We start from the raw sequence: 21,564 nt of genomic DNA, 5'->3' as shown, positions 1-21,564 counted from the left end.
AATCAGTTAGACACTAGTTGATTGAATGCCATTCCTTCAATGGTCTCTGGGTTGTTGTTTTTTTTTGGCACTGGGGATTGAACTCAGGTCCTTGCACTTGCGAAGCAAGTGGCAAAACCACTGAGCTAAATCCCCAGCCCCCTTCAATGGTGATAGATTTGCTTCTGTTTAGTATGATTTCAAGTTTCTTATTATCTGGATTCAAGAAAAGAATGGTTGACTTTTTAGGGTCATCCCTAGCCAGGCTGAAATGACCTAATGATATCCAAAAGACAAAGGAGCTAAGTGAACACCAACAGTAATTTTTAGGACAAAATTTAAATACATTGAGAGGGGCTGGGAATGTAGCTCAGTGGCAGAGGGCTTGTCTAACAGGTAAGGAGGCCCTGGGTTTGATCCCCAACACAAAAGAAAGAAAGAGGGGTGCTGGGGAGGGAGAGGGGGCAGAAGAGGGAGAAGGAGAAGAAAGGAAGGAAGGAAGGAAGGAAGGAAGGAAACGAAGGACATGTGATGCTGCAAACATGTGATCCCAGCACTTTGGGAACCTGAGGCAGGAACAGTGCAAGTTCTAATTCAGCCTTATCAGATGGCAATCAATCCTCCAACTGCCTAGAAAGGGGGACATCGAGGGGTAAAGAAAAAAAGACAATAGAGACTTGCGTGATTTCAAAATATATGAAGGGCCCAGAAGTCAGTGCCTCAGAGCGGGCAAAGACAAAGACACTCAGAGTTTGCCACTATTTATTGGGTTCATATAACAATCAGAGAGAGTATCAGGTGGCTCAGAGGGTGGTGGTAATCCTAAATTGATGAGGATTTTATGCTGAGGAGGAGTTTAGGTCTGTGAGGAATTTATGTTGATGAGGAAAGTGAGATGAGCAAAATGTTCTTACAACAGTAGGTGGGACCAGTTAAACTGGTAAGGAATTTGTCCCTTCCAAGGTGAATCCTTTCTCTTTTTTTTTATTACTACTTGGTTCTCAAAGAACCAGGATGTCTTCAGCTGATCTAATCTTGCCCTCAAGAGTCACAGTATCACAGAACCATTGAGGCCTCAGGTGTGACCAGAGGCAAAACGGAGTTATGTTTCCACATGCCATAGCCGTCCCATAGACAAGAAGACTAGGCCTCAGATAGCCTTATTCATAATTGAATTATGAAATAATTTTTCCCCAAAATTATGTAGAATGGGTTCTGAAACAGCCTGAGTAATTTAGTGACTTAGGTCCTGTCACAAAATAAAAAATAAAAAGGGCTGGGGATGTAGTTTGGTGTAAGGGTGCTAGGTTCAATTCCTAGTACTGGGGGATAAAAAGAGATATATCGAGAGCTGATCAACAAAGCATTCTGCAAATACATTAAGACCTGGTTGTCAGTAATATATGAGTATATATCACATACTTTAAAAAATCAAATAGACTTTATTGAAATATACAACTATTAATCCAAGATTACGTACTACAAATACCAAATTTTTACTTTATTATTTTCACATTTTCTTCATCTCCTTTAAGGGGCCACAATTCTTAATTTAATATAAAGTAAGACAATCATAATTGCAAATCTATGATATTTTTATATTTTATAATGAGAAAAATTTCAAACTATATATCTACCTTTCTATATGGAGATATACATAAATATATATATATATATATCAGTGTTCCCAACACAAGGCAGGAGGAAATAATGCACAAAAAATGACAATATCTGGCTAACAATGTGTTCAGAGAATGATGACTTTGAAATTATGCCATGAGTGCCTAAATATCTAATACAGCAATTCAGTATATGATATATCAATTAAAATTTTAGATAAACGATATTCATCACTTTAAAAACCAAAACTTAGGTTAGAAAAACATTTCTGATATACACAGAATTCTACCCTTGCAGAGGACTCTGAACACACTTTGATCTTTGGGATTTAACACATCATAATCATGAGGATTACTCTTTGCTTCTGTCCTAAATTGCTCTAGCCCACTGTGCTTTTAGAAACCTTGGATCATTTGTTTTCGAATCATAATTTTCTTATTATTATAGAATCATGCATATACACTGTAGGAAGTTTTACACACTGTAATAGAATGTAAAGAATCCAATAAAAATCATGCCCCAGAAGCAACCATGGTGAAGACTTTAATGACCTTTTTACACACTGTACTAGTTTGTGGACCACAAAGCATGTGCCTTAAAACAACAGAAATTTTAAAAAAGCAAACCAGAACAGAAATTTATTCTCTTAGTGATCAGGAGGCCAGGAGTCTGAAATGAAGGTGTCAGCAGGGTTGGTTCTGTGGAAGGAGAACCTGTCCCTCGTGTCTTCTAGATTGTGGTGGCTGCTGCAGTCCTTGACTACCAGGCACACTCACCTAGTCTCTGCCCCGTGGCCTTGTTCTCTGAATGTGTCTTTCTGAGTCTCTCCTTTTCCTATAAAGGACACTAGTCCTTGGATCTAGGGCCACCCCTCATCTAGTACAACCTCATCTTCACTGAGCACATCTGCAAAGACCATGTTTCCAAATAAGGCCATATTCTGAGGTTCTAAGTAGACAGGAATTTGGGAGGATGCTTACTCAACCAATACATACAACATAATACATATTTGTATAGCCATAATAAGGGAATTACATTTTTACATGGCTTAGTTCCCTTTCCATTTACATCATAGAAATTTCTCCATCTTTCAAAAATGGCATCTGAAATTTTTTAGAGTAGTCCATTATATGACTCCTGTCACTTACAGAGCTTTCCTACAACTTCAGACATGAAATGGTTTCTAATCTTTATTGTTACAGATGACCCTGGTGAATGTACACATACCAAAACCTTGGGATTTCTCTCTGTTCATTTCTTTGGTATAAATTATAATGAGTTGAATTATTGGATTAAGGAGTATGAACATTTTAAAAGCTTGTGCAAAATTTATTTAATTGAATCCAGAGACTGTATCAATTTACTGTTCTCAGCAAGAGAGGAGAGGGCCCATCCCATGGCATCCTGTTCATACTGTGCTTTGCAGTTGCTTTAATATTTGACAAATAGTAGCGAAGGAAATGACATCTCTTCTCTTGTAGTTGTATTTTTATGTGAGGCTGCATCTTTTTTGCTTTTGGTTGGTTACTTTCACTGCATTTCTGAATAGCTAGTTTATATCTTATATCTCTGTCTAAATTATTTTTAGTTGACAAATTGATATCCCTTATCTGAAATGCTTGGGCCATTTAGATTTCAGAGGGGTTTTTTTTTCAGATTTAGAAAAATTTGCATATACATAATGAGATATCTTGGGAATGAGACCCAAGCCTAAACACAAAATTTATTTGTTTCATATACACATAGCCTGAAAGTAATTTTATGCATATTCCTGGTGTGTCTCATTTTGACTGCAGCCCATCACGTGAGGTAGGTGTGAATTTCTCACTTGTGGTATCATGCTTGAAATCAAAAGTTTTGTATTTTGAGCTGGTGTGGTGCCACATGTCTGTGATCCCAGCACTCAGGAGGCTGAGTTAGAATACGGCTGTGAGTTTGAGGCCAGCCTGGGCTACATGGTGATTTCAAGTTCAGTCTGGACTACATAGTGAGACCCTGTCTCAAAAAAAAGAAAAAGCAAAATAATAAAAGTTTTGGATTTCATATTTTTTGGATTGAGGTTGCTCATCCTGACATTATTGTGTTTTTTGTCCCGTCCCCCACCCCGTGTGTTTGTGTTTTTGAGACAAGGTCTTGTAATATAGTTCAGGCTGGACTTGAATTCACTATATAGCCCAGGCTGGCCTCAAATTCACTGAGATCCTCCTACCTCAGCCCCCTAAGTGCTGGGATTACAGGTATGCACCATCACAACCAGTCTCTGTCATTATTTTTTTGTTGCTCTTTTTTTTTTCTGGTACCGGGATCAAACTCAGGACCTTGCGCTTGCCAGGCAGGTGCTGTGCCAGAGCCACATCTGGACCCTGTCATTACTTCTTTACAGTATTTATTTCTTTCCATCTTGCTGATGAATACACTGTTCACCTCCACCGTTTTTAGTTGGCTGTGAGCTAAGAAACTGTGCAAAGAAAACCTCTCCCTTCCTTCTCCCCATTCTCTTGACCACCTCTGAACTTTGTGCAGACTGCAGTCATTGCCTCTGTTTGTGTCTTAATTGTTTACTAGTCTCTTTCTTTTCTGAGACTTCAAGGCTTTTGGGACAGAGCTCATGTCCTATCCATATTTTTGTGGAAGTGGTTGTTAGATTAAGTCCTGGAAATGTTTAAAATTCTTTATTAAAACAGAATAGCTAAGTAAGGTGTTATAAAATACGTAAATTATCTTTTTTTTTTTTTTGGTACCAGGGATCAAACTCAGGAGTGTTCTGCTTGCAGGGCAGGCTCAGTGCTACTGAGCTAAATCCCCGGGCCCATAGATTATCTTTTCTAAGTATAGGATTTAATCCATGACAGTTGTAATTTCACTTTAAATTTTTTGAATTTTTTCTCTTATAATTTCAGCTATGTTTTTGAGATAATTGGGACTCTGAGTGATATTATCTAAATAGGCAAAATGTTAGCAACAATAAGCATAATATTTCTATGAGAGTTGAAATTGTCAGAATTTTTAATTTTATATTGTTTCCATTAGAATTATTGGCTATACTAGTAATAAATATAGCATAAATTTATGCAATTTGTAAATTTTGACATAAATTCCCATTTAAACTTCAACTGTGGGGCAGGGGATGTACCTTAGTGGTGCCCCACCTGCCTGGCAAGTGCAAGGTCCTGAGTTCGATTCTTGGTACTGGAAAAAAAAAATCAATTGTGAGAAAATCTATTTGAAAAATATTTTGAAAATATCTTTTCATATTTCCACTCACAGTGAGATTGTACAATGTAACTTGAAAAATTATGAGAGAATTTTGAAAAATTGCCTTAGCTGCAAGAAATTTCTTATCAACTTTATTAGCATTACTCGATGGTCAGATTTATTTTCACACGTATATTAAAATCATTGCCTGCCACAAGTGGGTTTTCTGTTCTAATAGTCCGAAACGTCCTCCATCCCTATCCTCGGCCCTACTTTCTCCTCCCTCTTTCCCATCCCACAGGACTAAAATGCCACTGCCCTGGAGGCCCAGTTCAAGCCCTGTTTCCTGGACTGTGAGTGGCCCCTTCACCCCAGCACAACCAGGGAGCTCTTTCCACCCTCCCTGCGCGCTTGGGGCGCGTTCATAACCCAGTAATTCTGCGAAGTGCTCTCGCTATTGATGAGCAGATTTAAACTCCCCTATAGATGGTAACCATCTCAAGAATCGGGTGAAAATGGGAGTCTGCTGAACACACTCGAATGTCGTTTATGCCACTGGGTGTAACGCGAACGCTTGAAGGGCATCCACTTTAGCCATCCTGAGATTGAAAGAGCCTTCTAGGAATGTTGGAGGGCGGGCACTTTTGTGGTCTCACAGCCTGCCTCTTTTTGGAGTTGTGATGTCTCTGCTTCATTAAGAAGGTCTTCTCAGACCCTCTCTCTCACCGCGTGCAAATACCACGTGCAAGCGCGTGTGAGCTTGCGTGTGCGCGCACATGCGGTGGGAACCAACCTCGGTTTGGAGGGAGAAAACGCATCGGCCGGGAGCTTCTTTCATCCTGGCTGTTAAAATCTAAGTCTTTCGAGTGTTTAGCATTATTTTGTTGAAGGGGCTTTCGGGTTTTCCGAGTGGACGCCGTCTGCCAGCACCGCGGAGGACAGAGGTGAGGGAGATTTTGTTTTTAACAGCGTGGGCGTTTTACCAAACAAATTGGTCGTCGGCTTGGTGAATTAAATATAAGCCAACTGAGGACAATTTCCAGGTCGCAGCGCAGAGGAGCGGGAGTCTGAGGTTGAAGGAGCCATTTCGGCGGGGGGATGCAACAGGGTTCGGGAGAGGGAGACAGCGAGAAGGCCACTTGGCGGGCTTTGTTTTCGAAGGGGCCCGCTTCCCGAGCAGAGCTCCAGCGCGACCCCAGCGGAGGCCGAGGGGGCTCTCCCCACACTAGTTGGAAGGGGAAGGGAGTGACTCATGTTACACCGGTCCGATCTTCCCTCCCCGTGGCTGCTAAATCGTAGCTTTAAAAGGAAGTGACATGGGTGGGGAGAGACGTCAGCTGAGGACCACTTTTTTTCCTTCCCGTAGGGTCCACCCCTTGGGTGGAGTCTCGCTTTTTCTTTCCAGTGTTGGCTGACTTACAGCTCCTATAAAGTAGTGGCAATTTCTGAAGCCCAGCCGGCTGTCGCTCAGTTTCTGGCTCCTAAGTCCATGTCCCAAGGGCTGCCAGGAAAGAGGTAGGTGCCTCGGTGCCATCTCCAGGCACCTTCCCTGGGTGTGGCCGGCTCTGGATTCCTCCGGCTCGGCTCCCGCCTGCGTCTCCCTCGGACCCTGCCTGCGGGGTGGGCGCCGGGCGGGACTTGCGGCGGGGCGCAGGGGCCGGTTGGTTTCGCACCCACCGAGGGACCCTTGTTTTGTGCGGCCGCTGAGCGCCCTTTCGGGGCTGTGGACAGCTTCAGCTCGTGCCCGTCCACCCCTCCTCGAGGGAAAGCAGTTCTCTGCCATAGACGAAGCTAGGGAGAGCGTTCGTGGTACATATTGCTCTCTTTTGTGTCGTGCAACACGTTTTTTTCCGTCCCCTGGCGTTTCTATGGCAACCGCCAAAAAATACTATCCCAAATGCAGCCCCGATGTAAATTGGTTTATTTGTATTTCCTTCCTGAGTCTGCTATGGCTTGGGCTTGCCGGGGTCCGGCGAGGCTAGGCAGCTACCCCTCCTCACTTTCATTTTGGTTTTTCCCTATCACAGGAGGACTGGGGGAGGGGAGTTGTCAAGGAAACAGGCATTTGTAATTGCCTCTTTATTTACTTAATTTTTAGGCCTACAAATGTCTCCATCATCTAGGAATTTAAAAAAGGAATACTTTAATATTTTTGGAAGTCTTCAGTGTCTGGGTTTTTTTTTTTCTTTAAAAAATCTATAAACATTTCTCAAGATATGGTACTCTGATCAAGCTAAGCCAGAAAGGACACTTAATTCTTTATAGAGCGTGAGAGAGCCTTGAAATAAAGTTTTAGAGAGTGCTTGAGAATTCAGCCTGATAAATACATGTTATCAGCTGCCCAGTACAAGTCTAAATACTTAAAAGATAGGTCTTTGCTCTAGTCTGAACTTAATTTAGCACCAAATGGAAGTTCAGTTAGCAGGAGTGAGTAACAGATGGTAACTGCCCAGTAGGAGTCTGTGTCTCCTTTTTGTGCATTACCCTTAGATTGCCAACACTCCCACCATCCTGAAGGCCAGGGTTAGTGGACTTTCTCCTTGCACAACTGTAGAAGACTTTGCCCATCTGTGGTTATTAGTCAGCCATCCTCAGCTAGGAAAAAAGTATCTTGAGAGAAGGGAGAAAGTGTGTGTCAGTGTAGAGGTGTGTACATGCTGTGTTGTGTGCAGGGAAGAGGGAGACAGGTAGGGACCTCAGGAGCAAAAATCAGGAATCCTAAGTTAAAACTGCTGATCTTTTCATGTTCTCTGTGGGGAGAGAAAGCCCTGATTTTCAGGGGGAAAAGCATGAAACATGAGAGAAAATTATCATCTACCTAGTAATAAGCAGAAAACATGAGAATCAATACATCTCTTAGAAAGGCATAGTCCAAATGGGCCTATTAGCAGGTGTCAGTTGTCACTTCAATGATACTTTTAGTTGGTACATCTGAGGAAATGTTTGATAATGAACTCAGCTCTATTGATGGGACTCCCAAATTACCAAAATTACCTCTTTAATAGAGATCAGCACTAATCCCAACCTTAATTCCTAAAATGATCTGCAATAAGATTTATGAAGGTCATGTAGTCTTCACAATACTTTCTGGCTATTAGAGCCAAAAACATTGCCTAGAAACCTCACCATAACCCTGCCATTTGGCAGCAGGAAGAAGGGGTGGTTTAGTGAGGTTCTCTGTGCCCAGATCCTTATCAAAACGTGCTGTCATCTGTGTCTTACAAAGCTCACTCCAGGGCAAGAGGTCTTAATCATTTCTGATACAAAAATTATCTGAGAATAGAGTTTAAATGGCACAGCACAAAACTAATGGTAAAAGGAGTGAAAAGCATGAGGACAGCTGAAGGAGTGCAGAGCATAGCCAAGAAGAGTGTTGTTAAAAAGCGTATGACACCTGCTTTGCAAAGCACGTGTTAGTACTTGCAGAGAAATGTTCGGATACTAGTTTCGGAGGTTTGTAGAGTTCTGGAAAGCAGTCTAAGTCTCTGTTTTTCCAGCCTGAAAATAAATCTCCAGGATGTAGATTTACCACATGACCTTTCAAGGCAAACTGACAGCATGTAAGTCAAAGTCTGCTTTGGGAGCACTCTTGAGTTACCAGACCTAGGAGTTTCACAGCAAAGTCTCTTAATGGGATGGAATTCAAAGGAAAAATAGCAAGAATCATTTGGAAACACAGTGTAAACCAATCAAAACACACTTTCTGCTATTCAGATAGAGACTAAAATAGAGATTAGTAGCCTTGATCTGGGGAAGGTAAATGGAGCTGTGGGTGTGAATTCAGGGTCCCTGAAAGAGGCTGGCTGAGGTGATCCAAAGGAAGCGATTGTGGAGACTGTGGGGCCTTCGCTGCCTCGGCTGTCACTGCAAGGCTCTGCCCTGGGTGCTGCAGTGGTGAGGAGAGCGGAAGTTGCAGCCGCTCTCAAGTTTAACACCCACCTAACTGGTGGTGCCATGTAGATGACACACAGCCACAGAGAAGGAAACCAGAGCAAGTAACCACTGGAATATGCAAGGAAAGGAGGCCAAGGAAGGAACCAAGGTGTCCCCCATGGCAGAGATGGGCGACAGGTGTGGGTCCCTGGTCAAGGTTCTGGTTCCCAGCAGGGAGAAGTCAGTCTTTAGTGGAGAAATAGAACAGGTATGCTCTGGGCTGGCCAAAAGAACAAAAAGTAGATATAGAGTCAGGGATTGATTTTTTAAAAAATTAAGACAAGAATAAAAACTTTGAGTAAAAATAGAAGGAAAAAATGAAAACAAAGCTTTTGTACATGGAAGGGGAGGGGTGGAATAAAATAATAATGAAAAAGAATAAAGACTTTGAGGCACATGCCTGTGATCCAGCGCTTGGGAGGCTGAGACAGGAGGACTGCTGTGAGTTCAAGGCCAGCCTGGGCTGCACAGTGCGTTCAAGGCCAGCCTGAACTGTATATTGAGACCCTGTCTAAGAAAAAAAAAAAAATACAACCATTTTGCAAAGCTAGTGTCAAAACTGAAATTCGGCTTCATGTTTGTTCTGGTGAGGGTCCATGATCACTGGCAAGGCTGTGGAAAAGAAGGTTAAAGCATGAATTCTTTATTTGAACAAATATTTATTGTGTATCTGTTATGTATCAGGTGCTATGGGTACATTTTCGAGCAAAAGAAGAGAGAGTTTAAATAGTTACAGTTTTCAACTATTTACTATCTGGCTATCTGATTTCCAGATTCTGCTGATGTCAGAGTAAGAGGAAATACCTTTTTTTTTTTTTTTTTTCCTGAGACAGGGTCTTGCTATGTAGTTCAGGCTGGCCTTGAACTCACAGTGATCCTCCTAGGGCCTCAGCTTCGAAAGTGCTGGGGTTACAGGTGTGTGCCTTGACACCTGGCCAGGAAATACTGTAAAATAAGAGCAGTTTTTGTTGAACATTATCGTGGAATAGTCTGTTTTCTTTTCCAGAACATACTCTGGCTTCTCAAAGATTTCCTACCTCTTTTGTCTCTCTTTTGTTTCCCCCAAGCTAGTTTATTCTACTTCTTCCTTTGACCCTAAATTCTACCTTTCAGTCACCATTCCTTCACCCATACAGGCACATTTCTGTCATCCACCCATCTGTCCGTGCATTCATTCATTCAGCAGACAGTAATGCATATCACATTACAAGTACAATGTATTATGTATACAGCAATACGTGGGAAATGCTTCTTCTCTAACAGAGCTCCAGCACCAGCGGGGAGACCGCAGGAACAGCCCCTTGGAGCAAGTGGTGTTACTTTGATGGAAGTATTATTGGCTAATGACACTGGATATTGTTTTATTAAATAGTTTTATACATAGGTTGTGCTGGGCAGGGAGTGAACAAGTGGTTAGCTGTTGTTTGTTTTATAATTTCTTACATTTTCTAGAATGGTTGAGTATAAGGCTGGGAAACATTTGTTAATTAACAAAATTGGAAGAAGTAGGTTTTATGACCCTGGGGCCATAAATGAATAGAAAGCATGTGTATTTTCTCTCTGAAAGAACAAGCTGAGTGAGATAATCTCAGAAATTTCCTTCTCATAATGAGGAGTACTCAATGAGAAGGATACTTCCCCTACTCAAAGTGTAGCATTTTAAAAAAGAAGACTACTTGCATCAAAATTATATGCCCATTGGTTTACTAAATTCATTCTGTTGTTTGGAGTTTATTTCTCATAACACACTGCAAATCTATGTCTCTTTCCAACAGAAGCAAGACAGTTTGACCCTTTAGTCTTCAGCTAGTCCTAGGAGCTGTTTACCCAGGAACCACTGGAGAGTCTAAGGCTCAACCTAAAGAATGTTAAAACCTTATTGCTGTACTTTCTCTTTGTGTTTCCTAATGTCATGAAGTGCCTCTTGGTAGAACTGTCTTGTCCCATTTAATTTCTACCTTTGGCCTTGTAAATTATATGAGCACCGTGACAAAGTTCATCTGGAAAACCACACAATCCCCTCCTTGGCTGACCTTGGGAGAAAAAATGTGTAGCAAGTTTTGCCTTTTCTTTGATGTTTTAATCTCAGATGCGATCAGCTCCTATCTTCAGCACAAAGCTATTCCTGTTAACTAGTTGGCCCAAAAGTCTCACTCCAGGCCACTGATAGGTCTCCCAGTACCTCAGCAGCTATTATGTATAGTAGCTGCCCTCTTCCTATGGTGCCTTGCCCCCTCCCCTGTGTGACATCACGCCAAGGTGGCTGCTCCCACCAAAGAATAAACCCTTCTTCCCAGCATGCCCCTGTTCCCGCCTAGAAAGTAACCTAATACTCGCTCACCTCCTACCACATAGTGACATCACCGGCTCCTCCATTCCCTAGTCACTGCCTCACTCAACCCCACCTCAGCCCCTACAAACCCCACCCCAGTCTCTATAAAAGACTCTCCCTGCCCCAGCTATATTGCTTTTGTCTCTCCTTTGTTCAGAGACAGCCCGGCAGATCTATTCCCCTAATAAAGGCTTGCTGTGGCCTGGTCTGGTCTTGGTCTTCGGCACTTTTACCTGACAGCCACTTGTGTTAGACATAGTAGCTATTTCATGATCCATGAATGATCCCCTAAGAGGACAGGTGCATTTTGGACTTCATGGTTGTTTGAAGCTGGCACCAAAATTCTTGCAGGAGTTGATTATTGAGGGGATGGGGCCAACCTGTAGGGAAGATTCGAATGTAATGGGCCACTCTAATGAGGCTTCCTCTTTGCCACTCTGTTAACTTGAATTTACATTTATTAATTAATTTTGTCATCAGAGCATGTAAAACTGGCATGTAAAAACTATTATCACTTTTCATTTTACAGGTAGAGAAAGCAAAGATTAGCAAGATTGCTGACTTAACTAGGATCATAATAAGTAGCAGAGCTGAGATTTGAACCCAGACCATTGCTTCCCAGAGCCTGGCTCTGAGACACCATGTCTTCACATCTCACAGCTTCACATCTGTGGCGAATTCTTCAGTCTGTCCCCAGTGCCACGTGCAGAGCCGTGCACAGAACAGACGTACGGGAAATGTTTTTAAAGTAATGAATAGATTTCTACTCCAGAGACCTTCTTTTACATGGCTTTCATCCCACTTTTTAACACCCAGGGAAATACAGAAGGAGAAGTATTTCAGAATTTGAAGAAAAACTAAGAGCAGGGTTTAAAAGACAAGCTACTATAGCTTTTGTGGAGTGTTGTAGTTTGGCCAGACATGTGTGTTCATGGGGGAAAGGAAAGGACCCAGTGATTATAATATCTGAATGACAATGGATTATACAAAATAAATTAAATATAAACTGTTCTCAAAATCCAATGTCTAACCAAGGATTGAACCTTACTGCGTTGCTGGACTTAGGTGCCCTCAGAGCCTGCCCTTCCTAGATCCCAAGACTGTGACAGGTGGAATTCTAGGCTTCCTTTCAACTTTTGGTTGACTTTCCTTACTAAGCTTAAATGCAGAGTATTAGCTGAAAAGATACTGACATGGCTTATCTCAGATAACCTTTGAATGAAAACAGGAGAAATGATTGATTGCAAAGTGAAATTTGGTCTGCTTCCCATCTCCCGGGCTCCTTGTGAATAGTCAATTCTGTGTGGGTTGAGGTTAACCTAGGCTGATGAAAATTTAAAGAACCAAGCACATCTCCTTCCCAGGATGCTGTAGCCAGCAACCATGTGATCAATTCAGTCATCTAACATTTTGTCTTGGATCCCAGCTGTAAATCATCTTGGCTCCTTTCTCCTCTTTGCCCTCTTTTTCTGCCCAAAGGAAGGAAATGCAATAAGCTGCTTATTTTTTCAAATGTATATACAGCTCACATAGCAATCCTTGTCCCCACCTCTGTTTCCCTGACCTTCACCCTCCACTCCACTCATCCTTCATAAAACAGTCACTCTTCTGCATGCATAGTTACACTACACGGCGATTATTTCTTTGCAGCTCTACCTCTTAAAAATTTTATTAGTACATATTTACAATATTTGCAGTTTACATTCATCTTAGGGACATGTACATAACACATCTTGATTCTTTTTTAATCCCCTTCACCTCCCACCCACCTCCCTCCCTCCTCCCTCCCTCCCTCCATCTCTAGATTCCCTTTCCTCATTTTCTCCATACTGTTTTCCATAATGGTTGTACTAGGTTACATTCCCACCAACAACATAGGAGGAGTTTTCATCACAGCCATGCCAGCATCTGTTATTAATTGATTTCTTGATGATTGCCTTTCTTTCTGGTATAAGATGAAACAGTTCTTGTTTTTGTTTTTTTGAGACAGGGTCTATTTAGTTCAGGCTCATGGCAATCCTCCTGCCTCAGCTTTTCCACTCCTGGAATTACGAGGGTCTGTGCATGCTGATGTAAGATGAAATCTTAAAAGTGGTTTTAATTTGTATTTCTCTAATGGCTGGAGATGTTGAACATTTTTTCATACTTATTGGCCATTTGCACTTGCTCTGTTCTTTCACTTGCCCCTTTTTTGACTGGGTCTTTTATTTTGGGAGGCCTGATTTTTCTGAGTACTTTATATATTCTAGATATTAGTCCTCTATCTTAATTACTGCACTGGGTTCTTATTGATGACATGAGATTTCTAATGGCCTCATTTTTAGCACAGAGCAGAGCGGCTGGCACTGTCAGGTACTGTAGCCTGGAGAACAGATGGCCCCCAGAGCTTAGGTAATCAGGTTTGCCTATCTACCTGGCCTCCCAGCCGGGCTTTCCCAGGGCGAGAGATTCCTTGAGAGCTATGTTTCTCAGTCTCCTCATTATTGACATTTGGGGCCAAATAATTCTTTGTTGTGGGGCCATGCTGTGCAGGATGTTCAGCAGAGACCCTGGTCTATACTGAGCAGAAACCATCATAGTTAGATGCCACAGTAGTTCCCCCACCCCAGTTATGACAACAAATAATGTTTCACAAATTGCCAGTCTCCCCCCAAAGGAACAAAATCTCCCCCAGTTGAGAAATGGAAATTCCCATGTGCAACTCCTCTTCTCAGAAATCCCATTGGGTTCCTCCCTGATGCAATGCAAACCCATTTCTCAGGACTGACACATACAGACTCCACCTACAAAGATTGGGCCCCAACCAAAGTGGCAATTTGTTAACTTAACATTTGTAACTACTTTAAGTAGCAAATGAAAAATAATAAACTAAATGGAAAGCAGACGCGTAACCATAAAGTATTGAAATATTTAATGCCTTCCGGTAAATCTGCATGGAGCCTTATACTGTGACCTGGGTGGGTGATGAGATGCTGGGAACAGGGCATGCCCGGGTGGTCTGACTGGGCTGGGGAGCTAGACCCTGCCCCCTCCCTGGCAGAGTCCAGCAAGCAGCCTCCCTCCCACAGAGCACATTAACATTTCGAAAGGAAATTCAGAGTTGCTCCTTGGTACTACTTACCTCTGCTCCCGTCTGCTGAGGCAATTCCCTGCTTTCCGAGCGGTCACTGGAGCAAGTTGGCCCGCCACCAGGTCCCACCACCACCAGCTGCTCACTTGCCTCCCAGCACTCTCCGCACCCCTACTGGCATCTCAAGCCTTTCTCTCTTTCCCTTTCTGTCTCAGGTGCTTCTTGCATTGGAGGCCAACTTGACTGCCTTTCAGGGTCACCCCCTATCCTTTGCAGCTTAGGACTTAAGCTCCCCGTGTCTGGGGAACTGAGGTTCCATAACTGCCTTGTCTTGTCCTTTTATCTTCCCATCTCTCTTTTTCCAGGACCTCAGAGATTGACATGAGTGGGATGAGTCTGTTATTCCAATGTCCTGGGTATTTTCAGAATCTTCTCCTAGCATTGCTGATCAAATCTTGAATTCCGGCTACTGTTTGCCTAGTGCTGGGGTGCAGGAATAAGTTAGGCTTCGATTTTATCATGTGAATTTCTACCATTCTTTTCTGTAGTCTAGCCAGTTCCCATCCCCCAGGATAGTACCTCCATGAGTATTTGGGGAAGGAATTCCAGGTAGCTGGTGAGGAAGGGGCTAAGGAGAAGGGGACATTCTTACGAACAGTGGGAGGTGTCACCCATCCAGCACACTCCCAGCTCTACTGAAGCCCAGAATCGTTCCACAATATAACATTGCATAAAACATCATGTTGTGTGCCATAAATATATACAATTTTAATTTGCCAATCAAAAATAATAACTCTAAAAGTTTGTGTTGAAATAGGCCCCAAGCCCTTTACATCCAGTCATATGATTAAACTTTCAAAAGAATTTTACCAAAACTTACCCTGCAGATCGGATCTCCACGGATGGGGCTTCTCATTTCACAGTATATAAAGGTGCCAAAATCCAAGCCTGATGCCTCACCAAGTAAGAGGACTGTTGTCCCCAATGACTATGAGAGATTAATGATTTTATTTGTCAACTTAATTTTTCTTTTCAAAAATTCCCTTCTGTATGTTGGCTGTCTTAGTGATTCAAGACATGAATAAAAACATACATTTCAAAATTTCTATGAAGAGCATCAAATATTTATTCAAAGAAGATGACTTTTAAAAAAATTTCTCAAAATGACAGTTGGATACTTTCAGAATCTGCCAACCCTGTTTGCAGGAAATTGTTTTCAAATGGGAACAAACAGAACAATGTCAAAGTGGAGCTCCTGCCATTCTGAATTATTTCTGTTGTTCTGTCCAAGGCAAATGACTTTTTAAGGAACAGAATGACCTTACAGTTTTTATCTCTTACCCTGCATTCTCAATCTCTGAGATTTCATGAGGAGATTGGGAAAATATCCTTAGGCTGGGGCAAGTAAAATTCCCTGTTTTCAAAAGCTGAGAAGTATAAATGCTTTATTCTAGGATGGAGGGCTTGGTTGCCCCAAAATATTTCTGGAGCCAGCTTACATACTCTAAAAAACTAGATCATGATGAGCTAGTAAACCTATCATATGTTATTGGTACTATTAGACATTCTGAGGAAATGCCAGAGCGAAGATGTTATTTTTGTGTAAAAATTTGACTGCACTGAAACATCCTTGTGTATATGATGGTCAGGGCTGAGAGGCCAGGAGGATTCATAACGAGGCTGTATTTACTTCCACTCGAAGATAGAAGATGAACCTGATCTGTTTCTTTCCATTTCTATTTCATGTCTCTTTCCTATTCTTCCTTGTCCATATTCCTTTCTAATTTCCCTGAAAAAAATTTGACTTATTTCCAAAGGTCCCTCCTGCCATTTTTTTTGATGTTGACATTTCAATGTTTTAAAATTTCTTTCTTCTCCTTGTTCATTTAATCTTTTAACAGCTTTAATGGGAGAATTAACATTTTATAAAATCCATTTTTAAGTGTACAGTGCAGTAAGTTTTGGTAAATTATGCATTGTATAACTATGACAAAACTCAGCTGAGAATCATTCTGTGGCCCCAAAAAGGCCTTTGTATCCCTGCAGTTGGTCCTCCCTTACATATCTAGCCTCAGATAATCAGCAATCCACTTTCTGTCTCCAAAATTTTATTCATATGCAATACTCATTATGCACTATTGGGCTTCATTCATTTAACATTTTTTTAGCATAATATTTTTGAGGCCCATCTGTATTTTGTATGGACCCATGGTTTGTTCCTTGTATGAAGTATGATAAAAAAATAGGTCAATGTTTAAATTTTTTTAGATTGCTACAATAAAAGACACATTGCCATTAATTCCCTTTTAAATTACTTCCCTTCACTATGAACACACTTACCACATCATTCTTAACACTTTTTAAAGTAGCTCTGGAAGACTTCTTTCATGAGTATCTTTAGTTGCTCTGTTGTGGCTGCTTTGATGTCCTGAATAAATTCAAAATGTTTATCTTTCATAGTCATTTTGACTTTGGGGAAGAGCCAGAAGTTGCACAATGCCAGATCCAGAGAATAAGTTGGATGAGGACATACCCTAATGTTTTTATTTGATTTTTAATCTATTTAGTGTAGGGAACAGGGGAAGGGGACGTTACCAGAACCTCTGCAGTAAGTCCCAGTCTCCTGCGAGCCACGGCAGCATACGGCGAATTACAGGAAAGGTAGAAATGAGACTGAGAAGAAGCTGAGCTTTGGGTCTGATCAGTGCTGCTCTCTGGGCGGCAAAGACTAGAAGCCCTAGCTTGCAGCACCTTTTATTTAGTACATCCGAAGAAACAAATGTAACAAATGAATATGTAGATTTCAGTATCACATTGGGATGAACAAGGTGTAACAAAAGACTGGGTGGGGGCAGCAGAAATCTAAGAACAATGAGGAACTATCCAGATGAAGATTTAGTTCCTCCCAGGAACTACACAGATGAAGATTTGGTTCCTCCCAGGGTGTCTCTTGCAGGTGTGGTCTTGTCCTGGAGCATTACAGCATCAGGGGATCATTGAGATCTCCCTTGTGACCTGAGGCCAAAATGGAATTATGTCTTGGAGTGTTATAGCTGGCCTGTAGGCAGGAGAACTAGGCCTACTCAAATGATTTTTCCCTAGAATTATGTAGCATTGCTCCCAACAATTTAGGACATCAGGGCAGTCACAAAAAGATAGCCATGTAAGAAGACTTCCAGAACAGCTCCAGAAAGTGGCAAGAATGATAGGATAAATGTTTTCAAATAAGGAAGGATATCTTGAGGAAGATTAACCTCAATGTGTCTTTCACTTTAATACATTTTAATTTTTTTTATTTAAACATTGACTATATTTTTTTTATCACATTTCAGTAGTTTTGAGTAGTCATTCTTCCATGGTATGGATATCCCACATCTTGTTTATTCATTCATCTAGTGAGAGATATTGAAACTTTTCAGCCTTCATCTAATTTTCCTTCCACTTTACCTCTATTCCCAGTGTTCCATTCAGGGAGAAGTGTGTTCATAACAAAGGCTTAGAGGAAGCAGCAGGATAGCTGCCTTCGTGCAAACTGGCTAAGGTGGCTGGTTGTGAGAAAATGCAACAACTGTTTTGAATTCACTGTGTAGGTTGACTTTTGGAAAAATGAGAATTCTCTCAGATCTAAACCTGGAGAAATGGGGACATCAGTTTGTGACTTCCATCTCATAGGGCTAATTTATCTCTTAGCCACCGTATGTACAAATGTCAGTGCTGCCTCCTGATGAGTCCACTTCTTATCTCTCAATTATTTATCTCCCCACTGATTTCATTAACTCACTGAAGCTCTTGGAAATTCCCCAAATCTTGCTTCAAACTCTTTCTCTTGGCGTCTGCCATGTGTGGGCTGCTGGGAACAGGGAGGGCCAGCAGACACCATCAGGAGGCCTGGTCAGCCTGCTCTGGCTGGCTACCAAAAGAAGTGAATTCCAGCACAGGTTCTCTTACAGGGTTGAGTCCTGAGATCGCATCCACAGGTAATCTGGGGAGTTTGCTCTAGCAGCTACAGTATCAGCATCTCTCCCATCCGTGGGTACTGCTCCTGCGAAGGAGCATCAGTGGAGCAGTTCTTCTCAGGTTTTCAAAGCAGCCTTGTGTGAATGAGAAAAGCAATCTTTGATTCACTGAAGATCTCTGACTCTCTACACAAAGCCTAATTACTCTCAATGGTGGCAGTCACTGCTGTGGACAGCGTGCCTCTGGTTGATTTCTTGTGGCCCTTTGAGACCATGTGGAGGGGACCAGGTGCCAGCCAGTTCTTAATGTCCTGGCTGTCTTTACCCAAGGTCTGTGCTCTGGAACAAAGGTGAGGGTCCATGCTGCTTCACTTGTGGTCCAGCCTAGGTCAGCTTAGGAGGAGGAGCCTTTTTTCTTCCCAAAAGGCCTTAGCAGTCCTTGGAAGGCTGCTCGCTCTACACCCTGGTGAGGGGAGCAACTTTTTCCTGCAGACTGAAATTCCCTGGGTTCTTTATGTTCCAAAGACACATTCATTTCCTTCTGTCTAAATAATATGCCACGACATTATCTGGCCACTTTACTATGTGGGCTGAAAGCTGACTGTGCTCACATGTTGTATAGGGCTGGTGTTTTTGTTTTTCTTTTGATAGCTTTTGGGGATATGATTTACATACCATGAAATTCACTCATTTAAAGTGTATAGTTCAGTGCTTTTTAGTATATTCACAGCTGTGCAATTACCATCACTATCTATATTTAAATGTTTTCATCACCTCAAAAAGAAACTTCAACCAGTCACAGTGGTACACACCTGTAATCCCAAGGCTGAGGCAAGGGGACTGAAAGTTTGATCCCAGTTTGGGCAACTTAGCAAGACATTATCTCAAAATAAAAAACAAAAAAGGGCTGGGGCTGTAGCTCAGTGTGATGATCCTCAGTTCAGTCTCCAGTATTATGAAAGAAAGCAAACTGGTATCATACTCAGTCACTCCCATCCCCTCCCACCTTCCAGTCCTGGACAACCACCAGCCTACTTCCTGACTCTAAATTTGCCTATTCTGAGCATTTCATATATATATGGTCTTATGTGACTGATTGTTTTCATGTAACATGTATTTGAAGTTCACTTATATTGTAGCATGGATTAGTAATTCATTCCTTTTTTGTGGCTGAAGACTATTCCACTTTAAAATCTACCACACTGTTTATTTCTGCATCAGTTGAGAACTTTGGACTGTTTGTACAAAAGTTTTTGTGAGCACATATGCTTCATTTTTCTTGGGTAGGTCCTCAGGAATGGGGTTTGGAGTCATGTGTTAACTCACATATCTGAGGAACTGGAGCCAATATGTTTCATTCACTTCCCAAACCCAAGTCCCCTTCTTACTCAGATCCATGTCAAAATGTAGAATTAATGAAGGAGATGTTTATGAGTAGATACCTCAGAAAGGGATGAAACTGCTCTGAGAAGCGCTGTTGGTTCAACCAGTGGCAGTCATGATAAGGGCTTATCACAGGGAGCCAGGGCCCACCTAGGCCTGGTGTCTGATGGTGACATCAGCTATTTCCATACCAGGGTACCAAGCTCAGACTGGCGGGAAGTCTGCTGGGTGGGTTGTATAGCTCGAGGCTGATTCTCAGCAGTGTGAGAGCACTGGTTCTGTGAGTTTGGGCCTGGGACTTGCAGGGCCTCCACCCACCCAGGGTCAGCTCTCTTAGAAATGAGAAGATCCCATGATCATAAGGATCTGCAGCCAGAACACACTTGGCCTTAGTAGTGAGCCCACTTTTGGTTTTCTCATTTGGGTCAGTATTTACTGATCTTTGAGAATTAGATTGCTATTTAAGCTTAGATCCAAGAATTAAAGGAGTAAGTCCTAAGTCGCCTTAGCAAACCTAAGGACTTGCTAAATCATGCTGCTTTCCATGAGGACAAAATGAAATGGTACCTTGAGGTATTGTGAGAATTCATTTTCCTCCTTTATTCAGTCTTTAGTTATTTCGTATGGTGAACAGAGGAGTGATAGAGATGTAAAGAACAAAACCACAAAAGAGAATCGTCAATGACACCCAGGAGGGGCTCCATAATGTTATTTGAGTGAATGGAGTGTGTGTGTGTGTGTGTGTGTGTGTATACATATGTGTCATTTTATCCTTTCTTAATGTTTCTAATCAGCAATCTTATTTTATGCTCTGAATAGTTTTGTGAGTTAGTTTGATGGAAATGGTAGAAGAGAAAAGCAATGCTCAAAGAATTTGTTAGTGGCAAAATAAGAAAAGAGAACTTCCCTGAGCTTTTATTTCCTTAGCTGTAAAATGGGTACAGTAACAAACCACAGAGCTTTTACAGTATCCAGTGATGTAAATGAACATGCTATGTATCTGAAAAATGTAGCGTAAAATTCAAGTTCTCTTTTAACTTAAATATATTAAGCAAATAGTAAATAATCTTGATGTCATAATTGGAAAACATAGAGAAGCATAAAGAAGAAAATGAATAATTCCTATCATCTTATTATTGCAAAATATCCACCAGGAGTATTCATTTTGTTCAACGATTTTGAAAAGCAATTTGTTAATATGCAGTAAAGTTGGAGGTGTGTATGTCAGAATGATGCAACAATTCCAATCCCAGAGCTCATTACTACATTGTCCATTATCAGGAAAAAAAAAATAGAAATAAGGTCAATGTCCATCCATGTGTGAATAGACTTTTTTGTGTGTTTGGCACTTGGAATTAGGTACAAGACCATCACACTGAGCTGTATCTTCAGCCCTTTTTAATTTTGAGACAGGGTTTTGCTAAGTCATTAATTACACAGGCTGGCCTTGAACTTGTGATCCTCTTACTTCAACCTCCCAGAGTGCTGGGATTACAGGTGTATGCCACTACACCTGCTGAGAATACATTAATTTTCGATACAGTCACACAAAAGAATGTCACAATTAAAATGACTGGACCTTAATATTTAAAATTTCATAAACATAGCATTGAGTTTAGAAAGAAAATTACAGAAGGACAGAAACGCTATAAATTATATATTTGTGAATATAGTAAAAAAGTAAAACAGTTGGAAACATCCTCAGATTGGGGCATAGTTTCAATATGTATAACAATTTTTTTTTAAAGAAGCAAATATGACTGAATAAGCATGCAAACATGGCAAAACACGTATGTTTTCCACAGTTAAAATATTTCAGATATTAAAAAAGAAAATATTTTGATAATTTACCATGCACAAAGCACTTCCTTTTACTTTTTTTTTGTCTTGCAAAAGTCAACTCATACCATACATATTTTTGATGACTTTATTATAAACATCTTTTTTTTTGCTACTAAATAAATTTTCTTACTATTCCTTTTCTTGACTCTCCTGTCTTTCTGTTCCAACTTTGTTACATTTTTTTAAGGAAAATTTTTAGAAGCAAAATTGCTGGAGCTTTCTTTTAAATTTTTATAATTATTTTCTATTCATTT

At 41.3% G+C, this 21,564-nt stretch overlaps 1 protein-coding gene across 4 annotated transcripts in view; it reads left to right on the top strand.

Annotated features, from left to right (window-relative positions):
* Positions 1-5,553: 5,553 nt before the first annotated feature.
* Agpat4 (1-acylglycerol-3-phosphate O-acyltransferase 4) overlaps positions 5,554-21,564 on the top strand; it is a 139,766-nt gene continuing 123,755 nt past the window's right edge. For 3 of the 4 annotated variants that reach the window (XM_013067163.3, XM_004868991.3, XM_004868990.4), the window contains exon 1: positions 6,160-6,309. In XM_013067163.3, the coding sequence (XP_012922617.1) occupies positions 6,284-6,309 (26 nt within the window). In that variant the 5' untranslated portion in view covers positions 6,160-6,283. Of the gene's footprint in view, positions 5,739-6,159; positions 6,310-21,564 lie in introns of those variants that run through there. The other variant, XM_004868992.4, reaches the window with a different exon arrangement.

Source organism: Heterocephalus glaber, unplaced genomic scaffold (genome assembly GCF_053883595.1).
Source record: "Heterocephalus glaber isolate CG9 unplaced genomic scaffold, H.glaber_assembly_v1.0 deba00001523, whole genome shotgun sequence".
Lineage (NCBI taxonomy): Eukaryota > Metazoa > Chordata > Mammalia > Rodentia > Bathyergidae > Heterocephalus > Heterocephalus glaber.
Note: the sequence above shows the minus strand (reverse complement) of the source record. Positions and strands in the feature narration are given on the sequence as shown.